This window comes from Nematolebias whitei, chromosome 15 (assembly GCF_014905685.2).
Source record: "Nematolebias whitei isolate Nwh7 chromosome 15, NemWhi1, whole genome shotgun sequence".
NCBI classification, from domain to species: Eukaryota; Metazoa; Chordata; class Actinopteri; order Cyprinodontiformes; family Rivulidae; genus Nematolebias; species Nematolebias whitei.
The window spans coordinates 27107146-27131951 of record NC_056512.1 but is presented as its reverse complement, the minus strand read 5'-3'; the positions used below and the strand labels follow the sequence as shown (position 1 = coordinate 27131951).

Here is a 24806-nt window from a genome sequence, read left to right as displayed (position 1 = left end):
GTGGGCCAGCTTCAGTTGCACGAGAGGTGACATAAGATGCAATGTTCGGTCACCTCTCAGATGACCAGAACATTACTGATTTATTTTGATGTCCTGTCGTCTGAAGTTTTATCCAAGTTAGAAAACAGCTTCTTCCCTCAAACCTCAATCAGACATGAAAGTTTTATTGAGGACTGTCTAGAAAGGCAGCAACCTATTATTATCCACATGACAAGGGTTTCTTAACTTTATATCTTACTCTTCCATCAACTTTAATGCAGCCTGAACTGCAAGTGTCCCCCCACAAGTTTTATATCAAAACAACCAGCTCGGCACAGTGATGCATGCTTTTACTTTAATTGACGTTTCGAGTTACTATGGCGACATAATTTGCAAACAAAGATGCCATTTTTATTAGTCATTTTTCATAGACTCATGCAAATCAAATATCCAAGATGGCCACCTGAGCTAAAAAAGAAAAATACTGTAAATCAGCCATTTGTAGAGATATTAAGCTGACATTTGGTGTGGTAGTAGCTGAGACCAATGCCCAATGAATAAAAAAATAAAAAAGCTACATTTAAATGGCTTTAACGAAGCTATTTTTTAAACATATAAAGCTGAAATTTGGTGTGGGTATAGCTGAAAACCTTCTCCATCACATACTGAATCCAAATCAAAAATCCAAGATAACCACCATAGCTTAAAAGAAGAAAAAAAAAAAGACTTTAACTCAAGATGTTTTGCCATTTTAAGCTAAAATTATGGTGGTAGCTGAGAGTGAACCCCAACACATAACACTGTTAAATCGACATTTAAAAAACAGCCGCCATGTGGCAGACCCCGTCAAAGTTTCTCCAGGAACTTTCTAGTTCAACAATATAATTATCATCAACTGAATTCACATCTTGACTCATTACTTACATGGTAAATGTCCGCACAGGATGCAAGTGGGAAAAAAAAACAACAACGTAAAAAAACAAACAATCTTGACAACAGCGTACAAAAGTCAAGTCAAATTTTTAGAGATTATAACAATAAAGAGACAGGGCAACATTTCACCAATAACATGGCACAATGACAGTTTTAAGAAAACATACAAAAAACAAACAAACATTACATTCAGAATAAAACCATTTTCCCCCATTTTTATTTTGCATTACATTTCAAATATTTTCAGGAAAATTACACCTCATTGTTTTTACAACAACAACAAAACAAAAAAACCATACAAAATTGATCCATCTTTTCATATTTTCTTTCTTTTCCATGACTTCTATATTTCCTGAATATTCAGAATTGTGTAAATGTTCACATAACAAGGAGCACAGTTATTTTATTATCACTAAAAGCATCCTAATAATAATTCAACCTAATAACTCAACATTCAACAAATATCCTGTTGACTACCTGTTGTTAAAAAGCACCTGAAAATGTTGACTTTTGTAGATTTCCAGTGACCTTCACTGTAAAAACCTAACACGGATACACTGCAGAGATCAAACAAATCGAGATGCTGAAGAAATGTTTTGTTGACAGCCAACAGAATGTGTGCAGGCAGAAATAATCTCAGTCCACACACTCCCTCACACACACTGGAGTCTTTTTATAGAAGTGATTACTAACCTATCTGCTCCACATTGACCTAATGAACACGTTAACTCATAATAATGAAGGACTCTCACCTTCTTCCCCGACAGTGTGAGATCATTTCTGTGACACACAGCGAGGAGTGGAGGCTGAAATCAGGTCACTGACTGCGAGGCAACGCCTGCACGCAGAAAAAGTCTGATCTATCCTGCATCGTTCAAGTTATGTTGGATTATTAAATGACTTTCTTCTTGACCTATAACATGCGATCTGGTTGGATACAACCTTCATTCTTGTAAAGGTCAGTTGGTCAAGTCTGGCTTTTCCTATTTATTTCAGGCTTTCAACACACCATGATCTTATAGATATTACAAATACAGCGCTTGTGTTTGGACAAACACTGAAATTCTCTGAACGCCATCCTCCAGGCAGAGGCTGGAGATGCCAAACAGGTGCCAAATTTATATTTGTCTTCAGCGCACAATGTAGGATTTACTTATTGTCATGGAAACACTGACAAATGCAAGCTTGAGTACACAAGCTGCATGTAGGTCACACACCTCTGGACCAGATGTTACAGCAGTGAGGTTTAAATCAAGCTGGTCAACTTGGCTGATCTGGGAACAGATTTGTGTCATGGGTTGGGAGAAAGCATCACCATCAGAGGTGATCTCCCGTCAGCTGAAACACAGGTGTGTGCGTGATCTGGAAGCAGGCTGCAGATCTCAGATCAGGAGGCTGCTGCTTGGTTGCAGTAATTGATCTTTGCTTGACTAAATGGGCCACTTATTTTTACAGTCTGAGCAGGTGCGCCTGTGTACCGCTGCGTCCACATCAGCCGCTGATCCGTCATGAGGACCTGGTTTGCAGGGCAGGTACAAGGAACCCTGCAGGTGTGCAACAGAACACACACACACATACACACACATATACACTACGTGCTGGAACACTAAAACAAACCGAAGGTAATTTTTAGTTTCGTTCTTTTCACCATGAACTGAGAAAAGATGACTTTTTAAAAATCAAATAAGAACTCTTGAAAGTCTTCTGACCGATGTTGAAACTGTTTTTGGGGACTGCCATGCAAATGCATGTCAGGCACCTATTATTCTACACCTCGGAAGAGTGTCTACATTTCTATCTCCGTTAATGCGGCCCGAACCACAATGTCTACCCCCACAAAACTTATATCAAAACGACCGGCTCGGCCCCGTGATGTGTGCTATTACTTTTATTGTAGTTTCAAGTTACCATGGCGACGTAATTTGCGAACAAAGACGCAATATTTCACCAACTCCAGGAACTAGTTGGTGACTGCCCACTTATTATTCTACACCTGAAAATTGTATCTTTTTCAACTTTAATGCGGCCCGAACCGCAAAGTGGACCCCCACAAAAGTTACATCTAAACAACCGGCCCGGCTCCGGGAAGTGTGCAAATATTTTTATTGGCATTCGCAGTTACCATGGCGACATATTTTGCTAACAAAGATGCCAAATTTACCATAGGAAATTAATAGGAGAAAACTCTCCACAGAAACTGAGTAACATATGGAGCCATTTTGGTTCAACATGCAAGGAAGGCAGTGCATTATGCAATGCATGGAAGGCACCTATTATCACCTATTATCACCTATTATTATTAATTAGTAATATTAATTATAAATATTTATAAATTATTAATGTTAATATTATCTGTTTTTAATATCAATAATTATTAATATTAATAGGTAATATTTAAAATTAATACAAAAATTAGTGGTGTGAATATTATTAATGTTGATTATTAATTATTAATATTTTATACATTAACTATATATAAATAATTAATACTATTAATAATTAGTATATATTGTTAATATTAATAATCATTCATATTCATATTTATTATTTATAATAATTTAATTATAAATAGGCAGTCCCCGTCAAAGTTTCTCCAGGAATTTTCTAGTTAATAATTATACCAAACCATCTTGAATAAGTTACAGGACTCAACGGCGCAGTCATGGAAGTGTGAGACAGACTCAGAGGAGCAACAAATAAATAAATAAACATTTAATACGACATTTTAACTCCATTTGAAACAGCAGCTTCTTCATCTGTTTTACTGTAAAAATAATAATAAAAGCACCGTGAGCAATTTTTGTTCAACCTTGAAATTACGCACAATCTCATGCATCGTCGCAAGATGTTGCGCTCGAGGTATGCATTGTGCATGGCTCTCAGCTCCTGCCACACCCACCAAATGTTAGCTCGTTATCTGTAAACTGACTGAGGTGTTGTCAGGATCTGTGTTTTTGGAAATCCTTTGTGTTTTTTGGTAGGTTTATTCCTTTGTAATTATTATTGCTGTGTTTTTAATTCTTTTGTTCTGTTCCTTTTATCAGTCCACTCCTCCCGCAGTCTGTACTTTTCCAAAGCCAGTTCCTGCTCCTCTGTCCTGCCACGCCCACCTACACCTGTTCTCCATCCCTATTAGTCTCACCTTCAGACTATCAACCAGCGTCCACTGAGCCATGTGTGTTGGCACCAGGTCTGTGCCACCAAGTTTTTAGCTGCCACGTGAGCCTTAAGTTTTGAAAATAATAAATTTGAGTTTTATATTATCAAGCTCCTCGTGTCAGTTTACATTCTTTGATCTAGCTCTGAACCATGACAGGTATTAGCCATTTTTGTGTTTTCTGAAATGGTGACCATCTTGAACTGGGTTGACTCCAAAAGTTAGTCAGCTGTAAATGTGCATCCAATGATCATTTTATGGAGGTTTCTTTAAAATCCCTATAGTAGTTTTGAGTTATTTTGCTAAAAGCTGCACAACAGAGGCAAATGCATTATTGCTCGCCTTTTGTCAGTGGGTGATAAAAGCTTAGATCAGTTTTAGCCCACCCTGCTGCTATTTTTCAGAGTAGTTAAATTAAAACTTTTGTATATGAATATATAGCTTTCACTGGGACAAAACAAGAATATACACACACCTTGATACACATGTTAAAAATATATTGTAAAAGCTGGTGTGTGGGAAGAAACTTAAAATAGAAAGTGAAAAAGGTAATGCCAAGTTCCATTAAAAAGGTGATTTATACCATTGAATCCCATTTGGCACTTGTTTGTTGCTACCAGCTTCTGAGTGGCAGGGCAGAGCTGGTCTCTCCCACCTGCTCCTAATCCAGCTCTGATGAGGATTACTGTTCTTAAGCTCCTGTGGGAGGTGAGTTTGAAGCCTCTGGCAAACTGAACAGTCTCTGCTGCTGCAAGAGTAACTGGGTTTCCTTGAGTTACTAACCTGTGTGATTTTTTTTGAGTCCACTCCAGACCTGTTTGGGTTTTACTCCTTATGAAAACTCACCTTCCTTCGAGTCTCCTTGTGAAGAACCCTACCTGGAACCACTTACCTCCTGTTCCTCCAGAACCACTATACCCCTTGACATTGGATAAGTTCTCCTGGTTTCCGTCCTGCCACTGTCCTTCAAACCACATACTTGAACTAGAAAATTCCTGGAGAAACTTTGACGGGGCCTGCCACGTGCCAGCCATTTAAAAATTTAGACAACAAAAATGCTTCCGTTTTGATATACAATATGTATGTGTGTCTGAAAAGATGTGGAGGTAGGAAGAGTTTGTTCGATGACATACGGAGGTTTGAGACCTCTGACCCTTGACCCTCCAGGTGACCTCACTGTGGCGGTTAGAGGCCGTTAAGAGTCCTGTCAGTGGTTTTCAATGAGAAAAATGGCGTCTTTGTTTGCAAATTACACCGCCATAGTTATTCCAAATGCCAATAAATGGAATCACACACATCACGGTGCTGTGTTGGTCGTTTTGATATAAAACTTGTGGGGGTACACGTTGTAGCTCAGGACGCATTAAGAGCAAGAGCCTTTCTGCACCCTCCTCTCCAAGCTGTTCTCCACTTCAAGATCTGTAAGAAAAAGATAAACGTTCTCATCGAAGGTCTTGTTCCCGACATATCCTTTTACTTTATGTCACTCTTCCTTTCAAATACTCCTCCTGTGTAAATACCACTCCTCTAACAATATACTTTTTATCTGTGTGTTGGACTTTGTCACTTTGTCTATTCTGAGGTTAAAACTAATCTGAACATGATAGCACTCAGACTACGGATTATGGACACCAGTGACCCCTGCAACCCGGAAAGGAAGAAGCAGCTTAAGATAATGGATGGAGGCATGAAGGATGCAGAAAGATGCACTGTGGGCATGACTACATGTTTTCATTTTTAATCACTTGATGATATTTAACAACCATTTTTAGATTTTTTTTTTTTTAGCAAATTCAAATAAAGTCTTAATTCATATTGTCCAAGCTGACATTTAGACACATTGAAAAAAAAAACATTCAGGCTACCTGTGGGACATATCTAGTTGGCAGGCTGTAGACTGAGGAAGTCCTCTGGATGGGGGACGAAATGTTTCTCACTTAAACTGGTCCAAATGGCATGATTTAACCTTTTTTCATTATTAACATTCAGTTTTCCATAAGGCATATTTTTAAATAATTCTCTTTTTTTATATATATATACATAATTTCTGCTTATTATGTCATAAATGGTTTAACGTTTCAAGACTTTCAGTTAACTTTGACAAGTATAGATTAAAGAAATTGTTATATTGAAGTTACAGCTGTTAAGTATTCTTTTTTTCAAATTGCTGCTTTCTAAGTAAATAATTTCCTCCCATGCATTCAAAGTTCAGCTTGGTGTCTGATGAAACTTCTTTCCCTGAGTTCAAGTTTATGTTTTGGAGTTAGTTTGAGGAACGTCGTTGGGTTTTAATGTTTAAGTTAATTCTTAGAGAATATGATAAGAAATGTGTTTTTGTCACTCCAGTTGTCGACCGCTAAAACCCAGTCTGCTGACGTGTGCAGATTTGTCTCTGTGAAGGGTTTCATAAGTCCTGCACCATCAGAGGGTCAGCTCACATGATGAGGTTGACTCTGGGTCAACACGGGGAGCGAAAGATGAGTGTAGGGTTTTAACGAGGTGCAATGTTCCTCTGCAGCAACATGACTCCAAGAAATGCAGAAAACACACGTCCCTCTGAACCGGCACCTGATTTATAATCACAGCAATCAGTCCTGAATCAAACATGAATCTGTTTCTCTAACTGTATCATAACACTTCCCTCTGGGTAACTACAGCTTTAGACATGTCAGGGGTTATCTGGGTCAGTATGTATCACATGAATGTTACTGTACCGGGTTCTTCAGCAGGTCAGCCGAATGTTTAGGACACTTTGAGAGCTCACGGCAGCTCGCTGGAGACATTTTCAGACGCACGTCCGTTTGATGACTGTTTAAACTAAAGCGTGAGATGAAATGTGAGTTTCTGCTGCTGCGGTGCGTTAAAGCCCCGACCTACAAAATGTGGTCGTCTTATACAGTGGTGTGGTCTACATTTTTGTACTGGTTATACTGTGCTTGGAAACCAAAGTACATCGGTTAGTACAATGTAATTGTCAGTTTATTTCGATTTTTAAGCAGACTGAACATTTCAAAATTTCTCTGATGCTTATATTTGAATAAATGTACAACAAACGTTGTACAACAGTTGGTTTTGTATTAAAACACGTTATAGAATTTATAAAACAGTAGCAAAACATGTTCAAGTATTAAGTAGTAAGTACAGAAGTATTAATTATACAAAAAACAGGTTGAACCAATGAGTCTATATGTGTTGACAATGACACTTGCCCAATTATGTGTCACATGTTATTGGGCACTTTTAAGTGGGTATACTTTAATTCACAAGCTTTTCTAACGGGTATACTCCGTATACCAGTGTATCACATAGACTACACTACTGGTCTTATCTGGGAATTTGTTTCTGTTTGTTGGTTTCATATTTGACCCAGAGGTGCAGTTGGTAGAGCTGCCGCTTATCAGAGAGCAGGTCACCTGATAAGTGGGTTTTCTCCGGGTGCTCCAGTTTCCTCCCACAGACCAAAAACATGCATGTTAGACAGATTGGTAACTCTAAATTGTCCCTAGGCGTGAGTGAGAGAGTGAATGGTTGTTTGTCTCTATGTGTCCTTGTGATGGACTTGGACCTGTCCAAGGTGTCCCCGCCTCTCACTCAGTAATGGCTGGACATGGGCACCAGTGACCCTTGTGACTCTCGTGACCCGAAAATGAAGAAGAGTGTAAAGATGGATAGATATTTGACCGATTCATACTTGCACAGTCGGTGAAGCTTTTGTGTGGTGGTCAGTAACGTCTACAACTGATTCAATAAACCATTTTTAATGAATAATGAAAAAGACATTTATTTTATTACATTGTAAACATTATATATCCTGAACAGTTTTAACCTGACAGTATAAATTAATTTTAAATGGATCAGCATGAAGAAAAGCCAGTTTGTTGCTCCCTCCAGTGGTGATGCTTAGTTTTGACAGCTACATTACAAAGTAAAGTAAAACTTATCATATTGTCCACTGTGCCATGACACACATTTATGTACAAAAATACAAATGGGATCTCTGAGCAAACAGGACCGTTGTTTCATTGAAGCATTTCAGCTTTCACAAATCAGAATGAGTCAAACAACTTCATTTTCTCCTGGATAGAAAGGCCATCTTTTAAACTCTGAAAGACATAAAAAGACCCCCAAAAGAGGCAAAAATGTAAGAAAAAAGAAATTAAAGTCTGTATCCTCCACTAATAAAAGGTTAAAGTGTTGAAAATGTGAAATTTTATTGTTCAGCATTTCTCAAGGCTTTAAATCATGAGAACTGTCTGTGTTTTATTTGATAAAATGTACAAAATAAAATAACAGTAAAGACCCTGAAATGTTTTATGACACATCTTTAAATGTCCACCTTAGATCTGAATCCTCTGATCTGACGCAGAAAGGAGGATTTCTCTCGTTTCTTGGGGAAAGGAGGGATGTTTGTTGTCCCAGAATTTTCTGACAAATCACAAGAACAGAGAAAAAGGACGTGAACCTGCCGTCATGACGATGAATAACAGGCTGTGCATGAAAACAAGCAGCAGGAATGGCAATGATTGATTAAAAAAACTGATGTTTTACAATAACGCTTCTCACCCAGACTGCACCCTGAAGTGTCTCTGCTCGGAGACCAGGTGGCGAACTTTGAGTCTTTGTCCAGATGTTGGAAGGCATCTTTGTGCTGGTTTGTTCGTTGGAGGTCCTTGAGTTTATTCTCTGCATATGCTTTGTCCTTTAACACACGAATATGTTAGTTTTGACAGTTAACGAGGCACGTTTTTCTTCTGTTTTGCTTAAAACGCTTTAATTTATTTAAATACATAAATCACGTATCTGTACCATTCGGGTAATTTCCAACTCCTCTTTGAGAGAATGAGATTCTTGTTTGAGACATTGCAGCTCTGCTTCCTTTGCTCTCAGAACCAGCTGTTTAAAAACATGAAACATTCATTAATTGCAAAGGTCTATCAGTTCAAAAAGGAACAAATATTACTCTGTGTCTTTCATGCCAGAGTGTTTACTTAAAATCGTTTGACTGATACGAAGTTTAAGATCCACAGAACTGTGGGCACAACCTCCCTGGGTGTGGCCGCAAGAGAAAGGTTTATGACAAATGGAAGAATCGGATGATATGGAGGGTAACCAAAAACACCGGAATGACTTCCAAAGAGTTTAGAGGTAAAATCCAAGGTTGATCAGTGTCAGACCACACCATCGATCGCTGTTTGAGCCAAAATGGAGCCAAAGAAGACGACTGAGGACATAATGAAACACGAGACTGGAGTTTGCCAAAATGCATATTAACAAGCTGCAAAGCTTCTGGGAGAATGCCCTTTGAGCAGATGAGACAAAACTGGAACTTTATGGCAATAAATCTCAAGACTATCAAGGAGCTCTGGGAAAACAAATGTGCTGCCCGTTTTCGTAAAGCTTGATCTAAGTCCAGGATAATGACCCAAAACAAAACGGACTGACTGAGGAAAAACGTTTGACTGTTCTGAAGGGGTCTTCTGAGCCCTGATCTAAATCCTATTAAACATCTGGAAGGAGCTAAAACATGCAGTCTAGAGAAGGAACCCTCCAGACCCTGGGCCAGAATACCTGTGGACAGGTGCAGAAGTCTCAGAGACTTACAGAAGTTGCTTGATTGCAGTGATTGCCTCAAACATTTGTGCAACAAACTATAAAGTTAAGGGCGTCATCCTATTCATCAAGATCGGTTTCATTAATTTGCTTTTTGAAACAACTCTCACACACATCTTGAAAAGTGATAAAGACTTAGCCTTTTTGGTCAAATCTTGAAAACAACACGAGCTCTCACGTGATTTGTCACATATACTCTGAGCATGTAACGCTCAGGCACTGCCACTTCAAATTGTAGTTCAGTACCTGTAATATTGTTCGAGTTCTAGACATTTTTTTCTAAGGTTATTCGACTGAGGCGGCCATCTTGCATCAAACTTCAAAGTTACTCAAGCGGTTTCAGTAAAATCATTAAAATGACTGCTTTGTGAGATGTTGCTAACAAGGTGGCGGGCAATAATAAAGAAGCATGCACAGACATGTTTCATGCAAAAGATAATTTAACTTTTCTGAGACATTAGGGGATAATTGGACAATGGAGTCTAAATAAAAAGAACATTTGACTTCAAATTACAAAAACACTAAGCAGCAAAAAATGTAGTTTGATAGTTTTTTCAGGGAATCTTTGGTCAAAGGTTACGGATGTTTTTAACTAGTATGACTGAGAATGTTAACTCTGCCCATGAATCACATGTTTGGGTTTAACAGAGAGAGAGCTGGATGAGGAGCTGAGTGAGGCTGCAACGTGCAGCTGTCGCTTCAAGGACGCCTCCGAGTCTGAGCTCGGCTGAACTGATAAGAGTATAAGAACAAGCTTCACACAGCTCGAGGCAGATTCTCGTGACTGGTCTTCATGTGCGCACTTCCAGTATATCTATGTAACTTGTCCTGAACATCTGACCTTCAAGTAAATACCGGTTAAAATACTTTTGCTGTAGTCAAGTGTGGCTCCTATTGAGTAAGTCAGATAAAGCGAGAGTATTTTTCTCCAGCAGGTTTTATATTAGAATTCGTCTATATTGGGTCAAACACAGTGACTCAAAAACTGTGAACTGAACCTGAGAAACCAGTAAATTAACAGCTGTTGTGATTGTTGTACGGTAGTTTTAAAACCATTTCAATTCACTGGCATTTGTTTGTTTTTCATTGTTTTAAAGCACTTATTAAATTTAATACATAGATGCAGTGCGTTCATGACACCACATCAATGCTGGAGAGACCCGTACCTCCAGCTGATAGAAGTCTGCGACCTGAGGGCCAACATGGGACTGATGTCCTGGTAGCTGTGACATCTCATCAGTCTCTCTCTGAAAACATATCAAAATCAAAATGAGAGGTATGCTTTAAAGGCCGTTACGCAATTATGACCACAGACGGCTACAAGAAAATAAATTAAAAAAACGTCTGAGAAACCTCAGCAAAAAGTTCCCACCTGGTTTTCTTTCTGATACTGCACCACTGATTCCCTCTCATTCTGCAGCTCCTGGTTCAGCTGAGAGTTTTCCAGGCATTTCTTTGTGTGCTGAGCCGACAACACCTCCAGCTCTTTGTGCAATAATTGGATCTCCTTCCTGCAAAGACGAAGCAGCAGCACGGATGATGTTGGACAGTTAAGTGAGTTTTGGAGGAAATTGTATCAGGAGAAACAGATATAATGACCCATAAACAGAAAGTCACTAACAGCATAATGAGAGGCTGGGGAGAACTACTTTTCCTTGACAAATTACAAGCAACAGCACAGATGACAGGCAGTGGAGCTGTATTTCAACATGGATGACATGTTATACTCAAAAAACAGGGTTAGGACAATTGTTTCCTAAAACAACCAAAATGTATTTAATTTATAGTCTGATGCAGGTGAATTAAATGCTGCAGCAAAAAAAAAACTATATAAAAAAAAATACTGCAGCAAAAACAGTGGTTGTTAAAAGATATATATTGCTCCAGCACCAAAGAAGAAACTGTAATAGAAAGTCTTGTTAGCAAAATATCACATGAACCAATGTAAAGATTTAAATGAATCTCTCAGAATTTGGATGTGCATCTACAATAGCTTTTGGAGTCAAAGCTGTTCAATATGTTGCCTTAGCAAACACAAAATTGGCTCTAACTCAGTCACATCTATTAATACTGAGCTTAAGCCTGGTGTGGTAGTAGCTGAGAGTCATTCACCACACGTCCGCAGGACACTGACAGATCTCAACATGGGCATGAGATCACACATTTGCAAGGTTTGACCAAAAACTCTGACCTTTCTCTAAAAATATTCTTGGTCTAAAACTCTTAATATAAAAGGTGGCAGATGATATGCACTCCTTCAAGAAATGCTTGCCTGTCACGATAACAAATTTTACTGGGCGATTAATTGTCTCAGAAATTATTGCAATAAACGATAATATTGTTCGAAAATTGACAATAATTAGTAATTATCGCCACATTTAAGAAAAAATGTTTGTTAATTTGTTTTGCCTGTAGTAATTTTTTCGACCACCGGATGGCAGTATAAAACTGTTTGAACTAAAGGATGGATAGTGAGGGAGCGAGCAGCGTGTCTCTTTAAGAAAAATGGGAGGGAGGCCCCTTGACGTGACGGGCTGTCCCGCTTCGGTTCTCAAAATGGCGGACGCTCGGTGTGGTTTGAACTCTTTAGCATAGCATTTTTCACACAAAGCTTTTACTTAAAAAAATCAGTATACAAGTTCTCAGCTTCTTTTTGCAGAGAAAAACAACTTTTACACGAAGGCACGGGTTTCAACCGTGAATTTTGGAGCTTTGACAAGACGGAGATTTTTTCCCAAGGTTGGCTTAGCTTGTAGCTTAGCTGCTTTTAATGATCCAAAAATGTGATTTTGGACGGTTAAAACGGATTTTAAAGAGAAAATAGAAAGGGAGGGGTCAGTAAAGAGCTTTTTGTCATCCAGTGTCTTCAGTAGAAAGAGAGAGACATGAAGAAACGATAAAGCCGATAAATAAAAATGAGGTTGATAATTTTCATTTATCATGCGATTAATTGCATTATTGTTTATCGCGACAGGCTTACTGTTAAATATATTTCTGGTCAAAATTAAAAAAGGCATTGATAACTCACTCATATTCCATGTGGAGTTCGGTGATGTCGGCGCTTTCCCTGTTGTGCCGAGTCTGTTTACTTTTCTCCAGCTCCTTCTTGTGGGCTCTCCTCATTGCTACAATGGCTTTTAAAAACAGCTAAATTACTTTTTATGATGGATTCCGTTTAATTAACTTATCTATAAATATATGCAGCAAACTAAATAGATAAAATAGAAATATGTAGCCGTCACCTGCCATTGTAGCGGCTGTCTCCTCTTGGAGGAGCTGGTCTTTCTCCTTGAGAAGTTCAGCCATCTTCTCCTGATGCTGCTGTTGCAGGTCTTTGATTACTTTTTTGTGCATTTCTTCCATAGCAGCAAACCCATGATCACAAGACGCCTATTTAAAAAAAAACAAACATTTTTTAGTTTAAAGCATGGACATGTGCAGTGGTTTTAGAGACTATTATAGCTCACAGTGCAAGCTTAGAAATGTGCAGCAACACTTACAGTTAAAAAAGACACTCTGTATACACCTAAATTCATTTAACCTCAAATAAATGTAAAAAAATAAAATAAAATCAAGAAATGACCAGAGCACTAAACAGGCCCACATCATCATCATCACTGTGCTTAGCTGATGTTTGCTAAATGTGGTGCTTTATGGTTAAATATGTTCCTTTGATCTTGGCTTTGCTCAGGACATTTTATATTTTTATACTTTATATTTTTGCTATTTTGGGGTGTGACTGGGACCTTGAGTAATTTTGTTCCACCTCATGTACCGCATGATGCGAATGACAATAAAGAAACTTTAACTTGACACAGTTCCAGAGCTCCTGCAGGCTGTAAGCTTCATCTAGCTGTTCTGGTGTACGTTTGTTTGTCTTACTTTTTGTTGTAATTTTTTTCCACACTGCTTCTTAACCTGGGGTTTTTGTTTATTAATAAATAATGACATGTGTTAACATCTTATTGTTTATGTGTGGTTGCGCTTGTCTAATTTTATGATCTAATTATATTTATTTTATGTCTTGATGCGTGAAGTTTTAGATTTTCAAGATGATGTTACTGTAAAAATGGCACTGACTGTTTTTATTGTCCACTGCTTTAGACTGCAGCTTTTATCCTTTTTATAGATCTTTAACAGTTAAAATAAACAATACAATCTAATGAAATTATTAAATATTAAATTAAACATTAAAGAATAAGAGGAATTTTCATGTGAATCTGTCTCCTTTGGACATTTTCCAAACTTTAGAAACAAAATGAACAAAATTAGACAGAAAAAAGATGTTTTCCTCAGTTTCTTTTAACTGTTTTCAAATATTTTGAAGAGGAAAATACTGCAAAGTTAATAAATAAATTAATAAATATTGCACTGAATAAGGAAATGCATTACCTGAAGTTTTTCGAGGTCTTTCAGGTACGCCTCTCTCATCGCAGCTGCATCAACTTCCACCGTCTGGGGCCCGAGTTCCTCCTTTGCATTTCTTTCGGTTGCAGTGAGGCCCGATAAAGATGTGTCTTCTCCCAGAGGAGGGGCTTCGCTGCAGGCTTTCATCTGTCTTTCTTTGGAAGCACAAGCTTTAGAGTAGTATCCATGCAGCTGTGTCATCTCCTCCTCGTGGATCTGCTGCAGCTCCTTTATCTTCTCGTGAAACTCCGTTTCAACTTTTTCTCTCTGTTCCTTCTGATGATCCTCGATTCTCCGCATGTCTTCCAGGAGTCGCTGGTTCCCAGTCTCCACAGACACGATCTTTTGCTCAGCCAGTTCCAGCTCTTCTTTCAGCGAGATGTTGTCCTCCTGAAGCCGATTTAAAGCATGACTCAACATCTCCTGCTCCTCGCGCTCCTTCTGAAGAGCGTGCAGATTGTTCTGCGATGCCTCGGCTGGCTGAAACTCTTGTTCCAAATCTAAATAAAGCCTGTCTGACAGATAAATCAACTTGACTTGCTCTTGAAAGAAACTGAAATCGACTGCAGGAGCATCATCCCCACTGTGGTCCACACTGTCTTCGGTGAGCTCCTGGCAGATGTGGTGTAAGAATTTAGCTCTTCTCTGCAGCCGAGAAACGAGTTTCTCCAACAAGCCCTTTTCTTTCTCCACCTCCAGCTTCCTGGTCTCAGTTGGCCCTTTTTTATCCGGTTTTCCAGCTTCATCTGAACCTCTACTGTCCACCTTAACTTGCTCCCCATAAGAGGCCAGTTCAGAGGGACTGATGTCCGCAAGAGCTTCTCCTTGATGGTCCTCATGGCCGTTTACGTGAGCCACGCCTTCACACTGCTGCTGAAGTTTCAACGCAGCGTAAAGCAGCTCGGCTTCGGCGCAGAGTCTTCCAATCACGCTCTCTAAAAGCTCACCGCTGTCACACCCCACGCTCACCGGCGCCGCCCTTTCTTCTGCTTTAAGGTGGATTCTCTGAGAGATCAGGTTTTTGTAGCTGCGCGCGACCTTTTCTCTGTTTTTAGCTGAAGATAATTCGCAGATACCGTTTTGGTTCTGAAGGACGGACACCATGTTTTCAACCACAAAGAGTTCCTTGATCAAGTGCTTCTCGGTGCTCGACATGTCCTGCGAGGGCTGCGCGTTGGCGAGTTTGGAAATGAAGTCGCTTTCGGCTCCAGTTAGTTTCTCGTCAGCGAGGAGCTTGCCCTCTTCTTTAAAGACGTTACGCGAGTCGTGCTGGACTCGCCCTGCGTCTTGCTCCCCTTGCTGAAGGCAGCCAACAGCCCGGGCAAGTTGCCTCTCGATGTCTGGGATGTTCACCGGAGCAGCTTGAAGCCTTTCTCTGCAGGCCTGAATGATGTTCAGAGCCACCTGAAACCTGCCCACCAGCATCCGGCAGCGGTTCTCTGTCTCCTGGGCGAAGCGTTGGCTCTGCTTGGCCTGACTGTGAAGCAGCAGACTGAGGTGCTGCGCGGTTGCTCTGCTTTGGGTCAGCTCTGAGGACAGGTGGGGATCCTGGCAGCCGATGTGACTCTGGTGTTCCGCTAGTCTGTGTGTTAGGTCCTTCAGTTTCTCCTCTGTTACAAACAGCTTTGTTTCGAGCAACTGGATCATAGAAACAAACTTTTCGGGGTCGTCTCCTGTGTTAGTAATGCACGAGAATGATGCATCCGCTGAGAGAGAGCGGGTTCTTGCATGTTGGTGAGGGTCCCTGCAGTTTGCCTGCATGACCTCAGGACTGTTAGACAAAACAGAACTGCTCATTCTACTTTCGTTTACCGTGAAATATTCGGGAGTTTGTTGTTGCTTATTTTTGCGCTCAGCAGGCTCTGAAGGCCCGCCGTTCAGTCGAGATGAAGAACAGGTGCAAACTTTCATCAGTTCACTCAGCTTCACCTCTGTCTCCTCCAGACTGTTACCCAAAACTTCCATCTTTAGCAAAACTTCGCTCAGCTCTTGCTCCTTCCTGTCCAGCAACCTTTCATATCCTTCTCGTATGTCCTGCGTTTCAAATTCCCGTTGCTGCACCTTTCCCAGCGCCACCTGCAGTTCCTCGCACGCTCTCTCGTACGAGTGCTCCAGGTTGTAGTAGTGCGTCTCCTCTGTTTTCAAGCGGTCCTGAAGCCTGCTGACCGCCCTGTCTGCCTCTGATAACTGGTTCTGCAGCTCTTGACAGCGCTGGTGGAGCAGCTTCCTTTCCTCCTGAAGCTGCTGCACCGCCGACACTGTGCAGGCCAGCTCGTCCTGCAGCTGCCGCTGGGCGTCCTCAATCTCTCTGCTCAGAGTCTGACTCTTGTTGAAGGTCTCCAGCTGCTGCTCAGCCCGGCCCAGTTTGTCCTGGAGGTCCTTGGAGCGATGCTCAGCCTGAGCCAGGCTGACAGCCAGACCCTTTCGTTCTCTTTCTTGGCTCGCCTGCAGGAGCATGAGGTGCTTCTGCAGGCGAGCCTCTTTCTCAGCCTGGGCCTCCTCATAGGCATGAAGCTGACCTGACATCTCCTGGAGATGTTTCCGCAGCTCTTCAGCTTCCTCTTGCAGGTTTTGATGACTCTGCAACTCCTGCTGCATTTGTAGCAACTGGGCCTCGGCTTCTTTTCTCTTCTCCTCACTAATGTCCAGCTGGGACTTTAAGGAGGACGTGCAGCGCTCCAACTCTAGCTTGTGCTCCTGAAACTGCTGGAGATCCTGCTCCAGGTGGATCTGAGAAAGAACGGTGGCGTCGCCTGTGACCAGCAGCTGCGCTTGCTGAGCTAAGAGGTCGACCCTCCGCAGCAGTTCAGCCTCTCGGGCCTCCTCCTGGCTTCTCTTCAGCGCTTCCAGCTCCATGCGGAGGTTGTGATTTATCTTCTGCATTTGCTGTAAAGTCAATGCTTGCTCTGGAAATGAAGTGGTGCCATTCTAAAGAACAAAACAAAAAAACAAGGTTTACTTGTTGTTTTTTTTTTTTTTTTTTCAAGATGAGGTAATTTGACATAACATAAAATTAAGTCAGTCAAATTAAAACAAAATATATATATTTTTTTAAATCCTAAGTTTTTGCAACACATGGATACTGTCTTAAATTATCAGTGGTCCTAACAGACTCTCTTCTTTTATAATATATTTAAACATCATTTAAATCTTCAAATCTGGTCTAAGCCACTTCAGAAAATGAGTTTTGTAAAAAGTTAGGTAAATGATGCAATCATACCTCCAAGTTAAATCTTTTAAGATGCCAGATAGATGGCTTGTTTTTAAATAAACATTAACAATTATCATTTTATGAACCAGTTTACAGAGGGAACGTAAACAATTGAAGGTCTGGCAATTCCTGAAGGAATGCATATCGCCCATCACCTTTCATGTCTGAGTTTTAAACCATTTTCAATGTTAGAGATGCAAGATTTGTTAGCGCACAGACTCAGAGTATGTGTTGAGGAAGACTCTCAGCTACTACCACACCAAATTTAGCTCTATCTCTGCAGCTGACTGGGTTAAAACCATTTATATGTGGTTTAGGGTCAGTTAGCTATGGTGGCCATTTTGAAGTGAGTTGACTCCAACTGGTAATGTGCTTTTGATGTGCACCCAGTTACTTTCTGAGAGTTTCTCTAAAATCTGTCCATTGTTTCATGAGATATTTTGCTAACAGATGTTGGCTCTAACAGTTTATGCCAAAAATTTTGAGCAAAAATGCACTAAGCATAGAGCTTAAGGTATGCGTTTGGGACAATGCTCAGCCACTACCACCCTGAACTTTACCTCAATATATGTTAAGTTGTCTTAACTACAGCCCTTTTTGTGTTTACTGATTTCAGTAGGCCATGGTGACTATCTTGAATTGCACAGGTACAAAAAGTCAATCAGCTGTAAATACACCCCTAATGATCACTTTGTGAACATTTCATAAACATCTATGAAGTGATTAATGAGATATTTTGCTAACAGACAGACAAATAAACACAGACACAGGAAAAACATTATTGCCTCTTGCCTTTGGCGGTAAGACGTAATCTTTGTGTGAATCATGGGCATTCAGAAGGAAGATATTACTCGTTAAAAAAACATTAAATTATAGATTATTTTATATTTAAGTGAATGGTTAATATTTCAGTTGGGTTCTTGTTTATTTGAGTTCTTTATTTGTACGTTCAGAGCTTGTTCAAATACCTAAAGACACCTTACTGATCAGGATATTTGGAAAAGTTGTAGAGATTTTAATTATTTCAGTGCAGGAAGTATGGGAATAATTTAAAAATAACTACCTGTGTGAAGAGCAGCTTCCCTAAATGTCTCTCTCTCTCTTGCCGTAGCTCCTCCTGCAGGTTCTTGTTCAGCTGTTGGATCCGAGACAGTTCCCTTTGGGTTTGCTGCAGCTGCAGAGAAATGTTTCCAAACTGAATCACATATTTATGCTTTTTGAAGAAATAATATTTAACTCAACGTTTAGATGCTGTTTGGTTGTTTTATTTGTGCATATTCTGGAGAATTTATCACTTTATTTTTGTGTGTGGCAGTTTTCTGCTTTCATCGTTGTGGAGCTGCAGTTCCAAACACACCTCTTTGACGAGTTGCACAGTTTGCTGCTCTCGATGCGGTTTTTCCTCTTCGTCTGTGCACGATGGGTTTCCTGAAACCTGTTGCTCTTCCTTGATGGTTTCACATCGCTGTGCACTGTGCTCAGCTGTGCTCTCATCAGCGTTGGGATGCTCCTCACGATCCCCGTCGACTGATGCAGACGACAAGCTGCCACTCTGAAATTCTTCAGCACATAAAGATGAACCGGTCACACCTGCTTAACAAAACAATCAAAAACAGCACAAATACATATAACTTATACATTTCTGTTGAAATTTGTTGTATATTTTTTAATAAACAAGGGCTATTTAAAAAAATATGTTTTTTCCCAAGTGCCAACCTGCATAAATCTGTCATTTTGACTGTTTGTTTTCTAAATATTGTATTAGTTTGATGTTTGACTGACCAGTTTTAGTGTTTTTGTCTAAAATCTGCAGCTGAGCCCGTTGGCTCTCCTCCACCACCTGCAGAGGACTGGATGGTGAAGGAGCCGGTGAAGAGGAGGGTGAAGCAGTGCGAACAGAGGATGAAGAGTCTGCATCAGCTGAGCTCTGAGCTCCTATGGGCTGAAGCTCATCTCTCTGCTCCGTGGTTCTGTTTTCTTCCTGCTGCTCTTCTTTCTGCTCTGAAACAGAGCTGTGAAGAACAACAACACATATTTACTAAAAAGTCACCTAAAATTCTCACCTACAAAGCTCTCAACAACCTAGCTCCATCTTATATTTGAGATCTTATTGTTTCATATTTTCCTAACAGAGCACTTCGCTCTCAAACTGCAGGCTTACTCGCGGTTCCTAGAGTTTCCAAAAGCAGAATGGGAGGAAGATCTTTCAGTTATCAGGCTCCTCTCTTATGGAACCAACTTCCAGTTTCTGTCTGTGAGGCTGACACATTGTCCAGTTTTAAGACTGGGATTAAGACTTTCCTTTATGATAAATCCTATAGTTAGGGTTGGCTTGTTATGCTGCCATATGCTTACTTGAGGACAAATTGACCTCATTTCCTTAAATTAATTGTTAAAATTGAATAGTTTTCATTTGATACTATTTCAATCTTAACATGTGATTCTTGACCTGCCATTGTGTATCTGTTCCTCTCAAACCCAGTTGAAGCAGATGACCGCTTGTCCTGAGCCTGGTTCTGCTAAAAGTTTCTTCCTCGTGAAGGAGTTTTTCCTTTCCACTGTCGCCTTCATGCTCGCTCAAAACGAGAGTCTGTGATGGAGGTAAACTCAAAACAGTCTGCTCCTCAGATAAATGATGTGATTATTTTTATATATGAATGTTTCTGTTCAGTGCCCTGAGATAACTTCTGTTGTGATTTGGCGTTATATAAATAAGCTGAATTGAATTGAATTAAAATCCATTAAATTATTTACAAAGAGTTCTTTTGAATGTATGTCATATCTTCTCACTACGACAAATCTAATTAAAACTATTGGTCCATCTACATGTTCAATAACAGTTATAGGAAGTGAAATAAAGTCCACCTGGTGAGTTCTTGTGGAAGACCGGGACGCACGTTTTTCAGAACTGCTTGAACCCAGTTGCGTCTCATCCCGGAGGTCATTGCACAGAGCGTGTAGACCCCATCCTTGCTCTGTGCAAGGAAAAACAACGAACAGTGTGGGACAGTTTTATGTTACAAAAACCTTTTAAACATCCTAAATAAACCGTTTAAAACTGCCTGATGAAAGAAATGTACCCTTAGTCAAAATAAATTTAAATTCCTTGAAGGAATGCATATCACCCGCCATGTTTAATGTCAGAGTTTTAACAACTTATTCAGAAAAATTAAGATATCCCGTGGGATTTGTTAGAATGCTAAAGTTACCTGGTACATGGAAGGGATCAAACTCAGCTACTATCATAAAAATTTTATTTAGTAGTCAAATTCACTCAGTTATAGACATTTATTTGTTTCTTTTCTGCGGCAGCCATCTTAAATTGGGTTGACTCCAAACTTTAACCAGTTGATTCACTTTCTAACAATTTCATTGAAATCTGAGTGACTCAGAAGATATTTTGCTAACAGACAGAGCTGACTAAAAAGCTGCAAACAGAGATCCTCACAGATGCTCAGAGTATAATTGATCTCAGGTCCACGTGAATCTAAAAAAAAACAACCAAAACATTCTGATGTTAAGAAAAGTATCAAAGTCAAGAAAACTCAACCAGACCACCGATATTCTGCCAACAAACACTTTTAATGTTTTTATCTTGTGTTTATGTCCAGAGAGTGTTTACTGACAATCCATAAGCATAAGTGAGTTAATAATAAAAAAGAAAAATTGGCAAAGGATTTATACTTTTTTAAATTATTTTAGTAGTTTTTTATATATATATATATATAGACTCATAATAGAATATGAGCTTATTTCTGTAATTGTTTTTCTCAGAAATGCTTTTATTTGCCAGAGTAAAAAGAGAACGCTCCGGTTGTGTTGCAGTACCTGCTTCTTTTCTTTGTTGTCATGATGATGACGTGTAGTGGTGGACACCCCAGAGGAGCAAACCCGAGACCTTGTGGAGCTGCTCAAAAGTATTGGCAAAAGAATAATAAGAAACACCATTCATCATACATTTTAGACATAAAATGCCCCAAAAAAAGGAGATTAAATGTGGAAAAGTCACCTGATTTGCTCCACGGAGGACGCCAGCCGGACAGAATCCAGAATTTTCCTCCCAGCGGCTCGTCCTTTTTTTACTTGTGAACTTGCAGCGGTGGTATTGTCTGGATCTGTTGTAGAATCAGCAACAACACGGGACTTCACATCAAAACGTCTCAGAAAGATTAGCTACTAAAACTGCATCATCAAATCTGTTTCATTTAGGTGCATCAGCTGGGATCAAATAAGCTTAATATTTTAAAAGAGCATCACATCTACATTGGATGACACATAAAACTTACAGTTAAACCCATAAATAAAGCTTGAGGATAATTACCAGGGGATCTTTGGTCAAGTCTGCTGAGTGAGCGGCTGCTTCTCGTGAACGGAGCCGCAGTGAGAGATGTAGACTGGAGGGATGAAAAGCTTTGACTGGAGCGCAGATGGACAGCTGGTTTCACTGGGTTGGATGTTTTTGTGGCAGCTTGTTGGCCACCGCGATGACCGACGCTGACTCCACCACCAGCAGGACCCTTACTCCCAACTGCTGCTGAGTCTCCTCCTCTGAGGCTTTTCCCACAGTGGATACTGGTTTTGGTCGCCTGTTTTCCTCCACTACCTGCTGCAGAATTCTTTGAGAGAGGAAGAGGTGCGAGCAAGCCAAAGCTTAGTTTCAGAAAGTGTGCAACAAACAGATTAAATTCTGCATCTTTAGTTTGGGGGATTTTGATGTCAAGCACCACGCCTCATGCTCCACTCATCCTTTGACACATACAATCCAATAAAATCCCTGGAGACAGACTTTTAATCCAGACAAGAGCTCTTAATTTGCTTAATTTGCTTAAGTACCATCTGACTGACACTGTGCCCCCCCCCCCCCCCCCACACACACACACACACACACATTAAACCTAATTACACTTGAGCATTTGGGAACCCTCAGATCGAGGCAGTCTATTCCAGATCCAGAAGATGCAACCCCAACAACTGCAGAGGCGATGAATCTGCGGTCCCACCACACGACAGAAAAATCAATCGAAGGATGCCCGAGGAGTCCTGACGTGGCAACTTGAGCAGATTGTAACTGCACTCAGTTGATCTTTCAGACATGAATCATCAGAGACTAATGTGTTCATATTAAAACAACACTGACACTGCAGTTAATTCACTCACACACCTATATGCTTTAATGCTGAATGAAACTATTTAAACAGTAACAAGACATTAAATGGATCAAGCAGAACTATTAATCCCAATTAGGAAATCACTGAGAGGTTAATATTTACTTAATATAAGAAATCAGACATATAGTAAATAGATTCACGCTTACTGAATGACAGCCTGTGTAAACTATCAGATAAACTGACAGTTTTTTTAGACACCATTTATTTTTAAGCTCCATTTTTCATGGGATTTGAATGTTAGTACTTACCTTTTCTCCGTGTTTTTGTAAAACTTTGGTGGTCTTTGTGTTTACCAGGGTCTCATGCCACCTGCAGTAGATAAAACAGCACATAAATGATGCTGCAAGCCTCCAGTTTTAAAACACAAGCATGGGATTCTTGTTTCAATTACCATTTTATGCCAGAAATATTGTATTTTTCCTTGCTGGCCAAGGTGAAACTTCCAAAATATTCACACCACAAAGCGCGCATGTTTATATCTAGTGCAGTTAACTTATTGGTAAAAAGCAGCCTCCAACTATAGAATAGGTTCAAGTTAAAACGTGTTATTTCTTGACTCAAACACGTCATGCTAAATGGAATAAATCATTACTCTAAATGAGATTTTATTCTACAAATAATAATAATAATAATGGCTTCGCTTTTATTAAGTCAAACAAATTGGTTTTAAATTAAGTTGTGAAATTAATGTTGACTTACCTGGGTGCTTTGGACATCATTTTTTAGTTTTAAAATTAAAAAAGCCTTGTAAAAAGAAAGAGAGAAACAACTTGTAAATAGTACCTGATGTAAAAAGAGCCAGTCGGTCTGATGTGACCCAGTAAACACGTTTTGCACATTGAGTCTCAAAGAAACGCACAGACTCGCCCACATGTAATCAGATCTGACAGACTCCATTAGAGTTCCGTTGGATTAGTCCGACAGCTCAACAGGATTAACGCACTGTGATTTTAGTTAACCTGACAGAACAACCTTACATGTTTGGGCTCTCTCTTTCACCCTAACATCAAACCTTTATTTTCACATTTCACCAGCAGAAACAAATGTTGAGTGAAACATGTAAGCTGAAAAGTGTTTACAGTAAACTGTTGAGGATTTACAGCGGTGAATCTGTGACCTCTGACCCAAATGTCCAAAAGACAGCATTAGTCTGTTATTTCCCATTGTTTGCCTGCTAAATAAACCATATTTGTTGTCCTAATTACAAAAAAAAGTTATAGCATAGTCAAATATAGCACGATAATGAGAGCTAATAAGAGAGTTATTTTGGCTGTGCACACATTTCAACTAACAAGTAATATTTTAAACTCTAACCGCTTCATTTTTAGGCACAACATCTGTATTTCTTTTGTTAAATATTGTGCTGCACGAAGTCAATTCAACTTTATTTATAGAGCACATTTATACGAAGCGACTCCTCATTTTCTAATTTCTCACTTCCACTCGTATTTCCAGTGACGGTTTCGTCTAAAAGGAAAGAAACACTTCCAGGATCTACAGAACAAGTTTAAGTGAGAAAGTTTTAAACCGCCTCTAATTTCTTTGTATTTTGTTTACATAATTGCCTTTTTTTTATATATATATATATATAATATATATATATATTTGTGGTCTTGATCAATATTTGCTTGGGCTTTCTGGAGTGTTTTCAAAAGATTTTCTTTTAATTTTCAGTTATTTTTTTCTGTGCAGTCCTCGACCTGATCGTGACAACATATTGTGCAATGTTCGCTTAAGTAGCAACTAACCAGTGCCGAAAACAGGGCTGTCCAATCCTGGTCCTTGAGGGCCGTACTCCTGTATGTTTTCATTGATTCCCTGCTCCAACACACCTGATTCAATGGTTGAATTACCTCTTCATGTTCTGCAGAAGCCTGGTAATCACCCGCTGCTATAAATCTGATGTGATGGAGCAGAGAAACATCTAAAGCATGCAGAATACTGAGCAGGGACTTGGGGCTTCATAATGAAAATTCCTTCAAATATGGTCAGGTGCTGGACTAAAAGATAAAACAGCAAAATATAAAAAAAATAAAAGAACTTTAGGAAATCTGGAAATGTATTATTGACCAAGGTTAATTAAAAACATTCCCACTGGGTGACTCAAGACTTTTGCAAAGTAGTTCACAAGTACCCACTAAACATTAGACGTCGAATGGATGTGCAGATCACGTTTATATTGAGTCCGTCGGTCTAGACCAATTCTGGACGTCTCCCCGACGTGCAAACAAGGTCCACTCTGGACGTCTTACCATGACGTCACTTGTACGTCGATATAAAGTCGAATGTTTGAACGTCGGACTTGGAGGTCGTATAGACATCCAAGACAGGTGCAAGTGTG

General features: G+C 39.7%; 1 protein-coding gene across 1 annotated transcript; it reads right to left on the bottom strand.

Annotated features, from left to right (window-relative positions):
* Window positions 1-8084: 8084 nt before the first annotated feature.
* LOC119421123 (nuclear mitotic apparatus protein 1) lies at window positions 8085-23304 on the bottom strand. The gene is made up of 18 exons (XM_037688517.1): window positions 23165-23304; window positions 22714-22774; window positions 21619-21913; window positions 21307-21412; window positions 21126-21204; window positions 20163-20272; window positions 19080-19309; window positions 18655-18887; window positions 18361-18471; window positions 14072-17014; window positions 12922-13069; window positions 12708-12813; window positions 11052-11190; window positions 10846-10926; window positions 8876-8962; window positions 8633-8768; window positions 8406-8494; window positions 8085-8172 (listed from the first exon to the last, which is right to left on the bottom strand). Exons 1-18 carry the CDS (start codon window positions 23182-23184, stop codon window positions 8116-8118), a joined length of 5031 nt encoding a protein of 1676 aa, XP_037544445.1. The 5' UTR covers window positions 23185-23304; the 3' UTR covers window positions 8085-8115.
* Between the last annotated feature and the right edge of the window lie 1502 nt (window positions 23305-24806).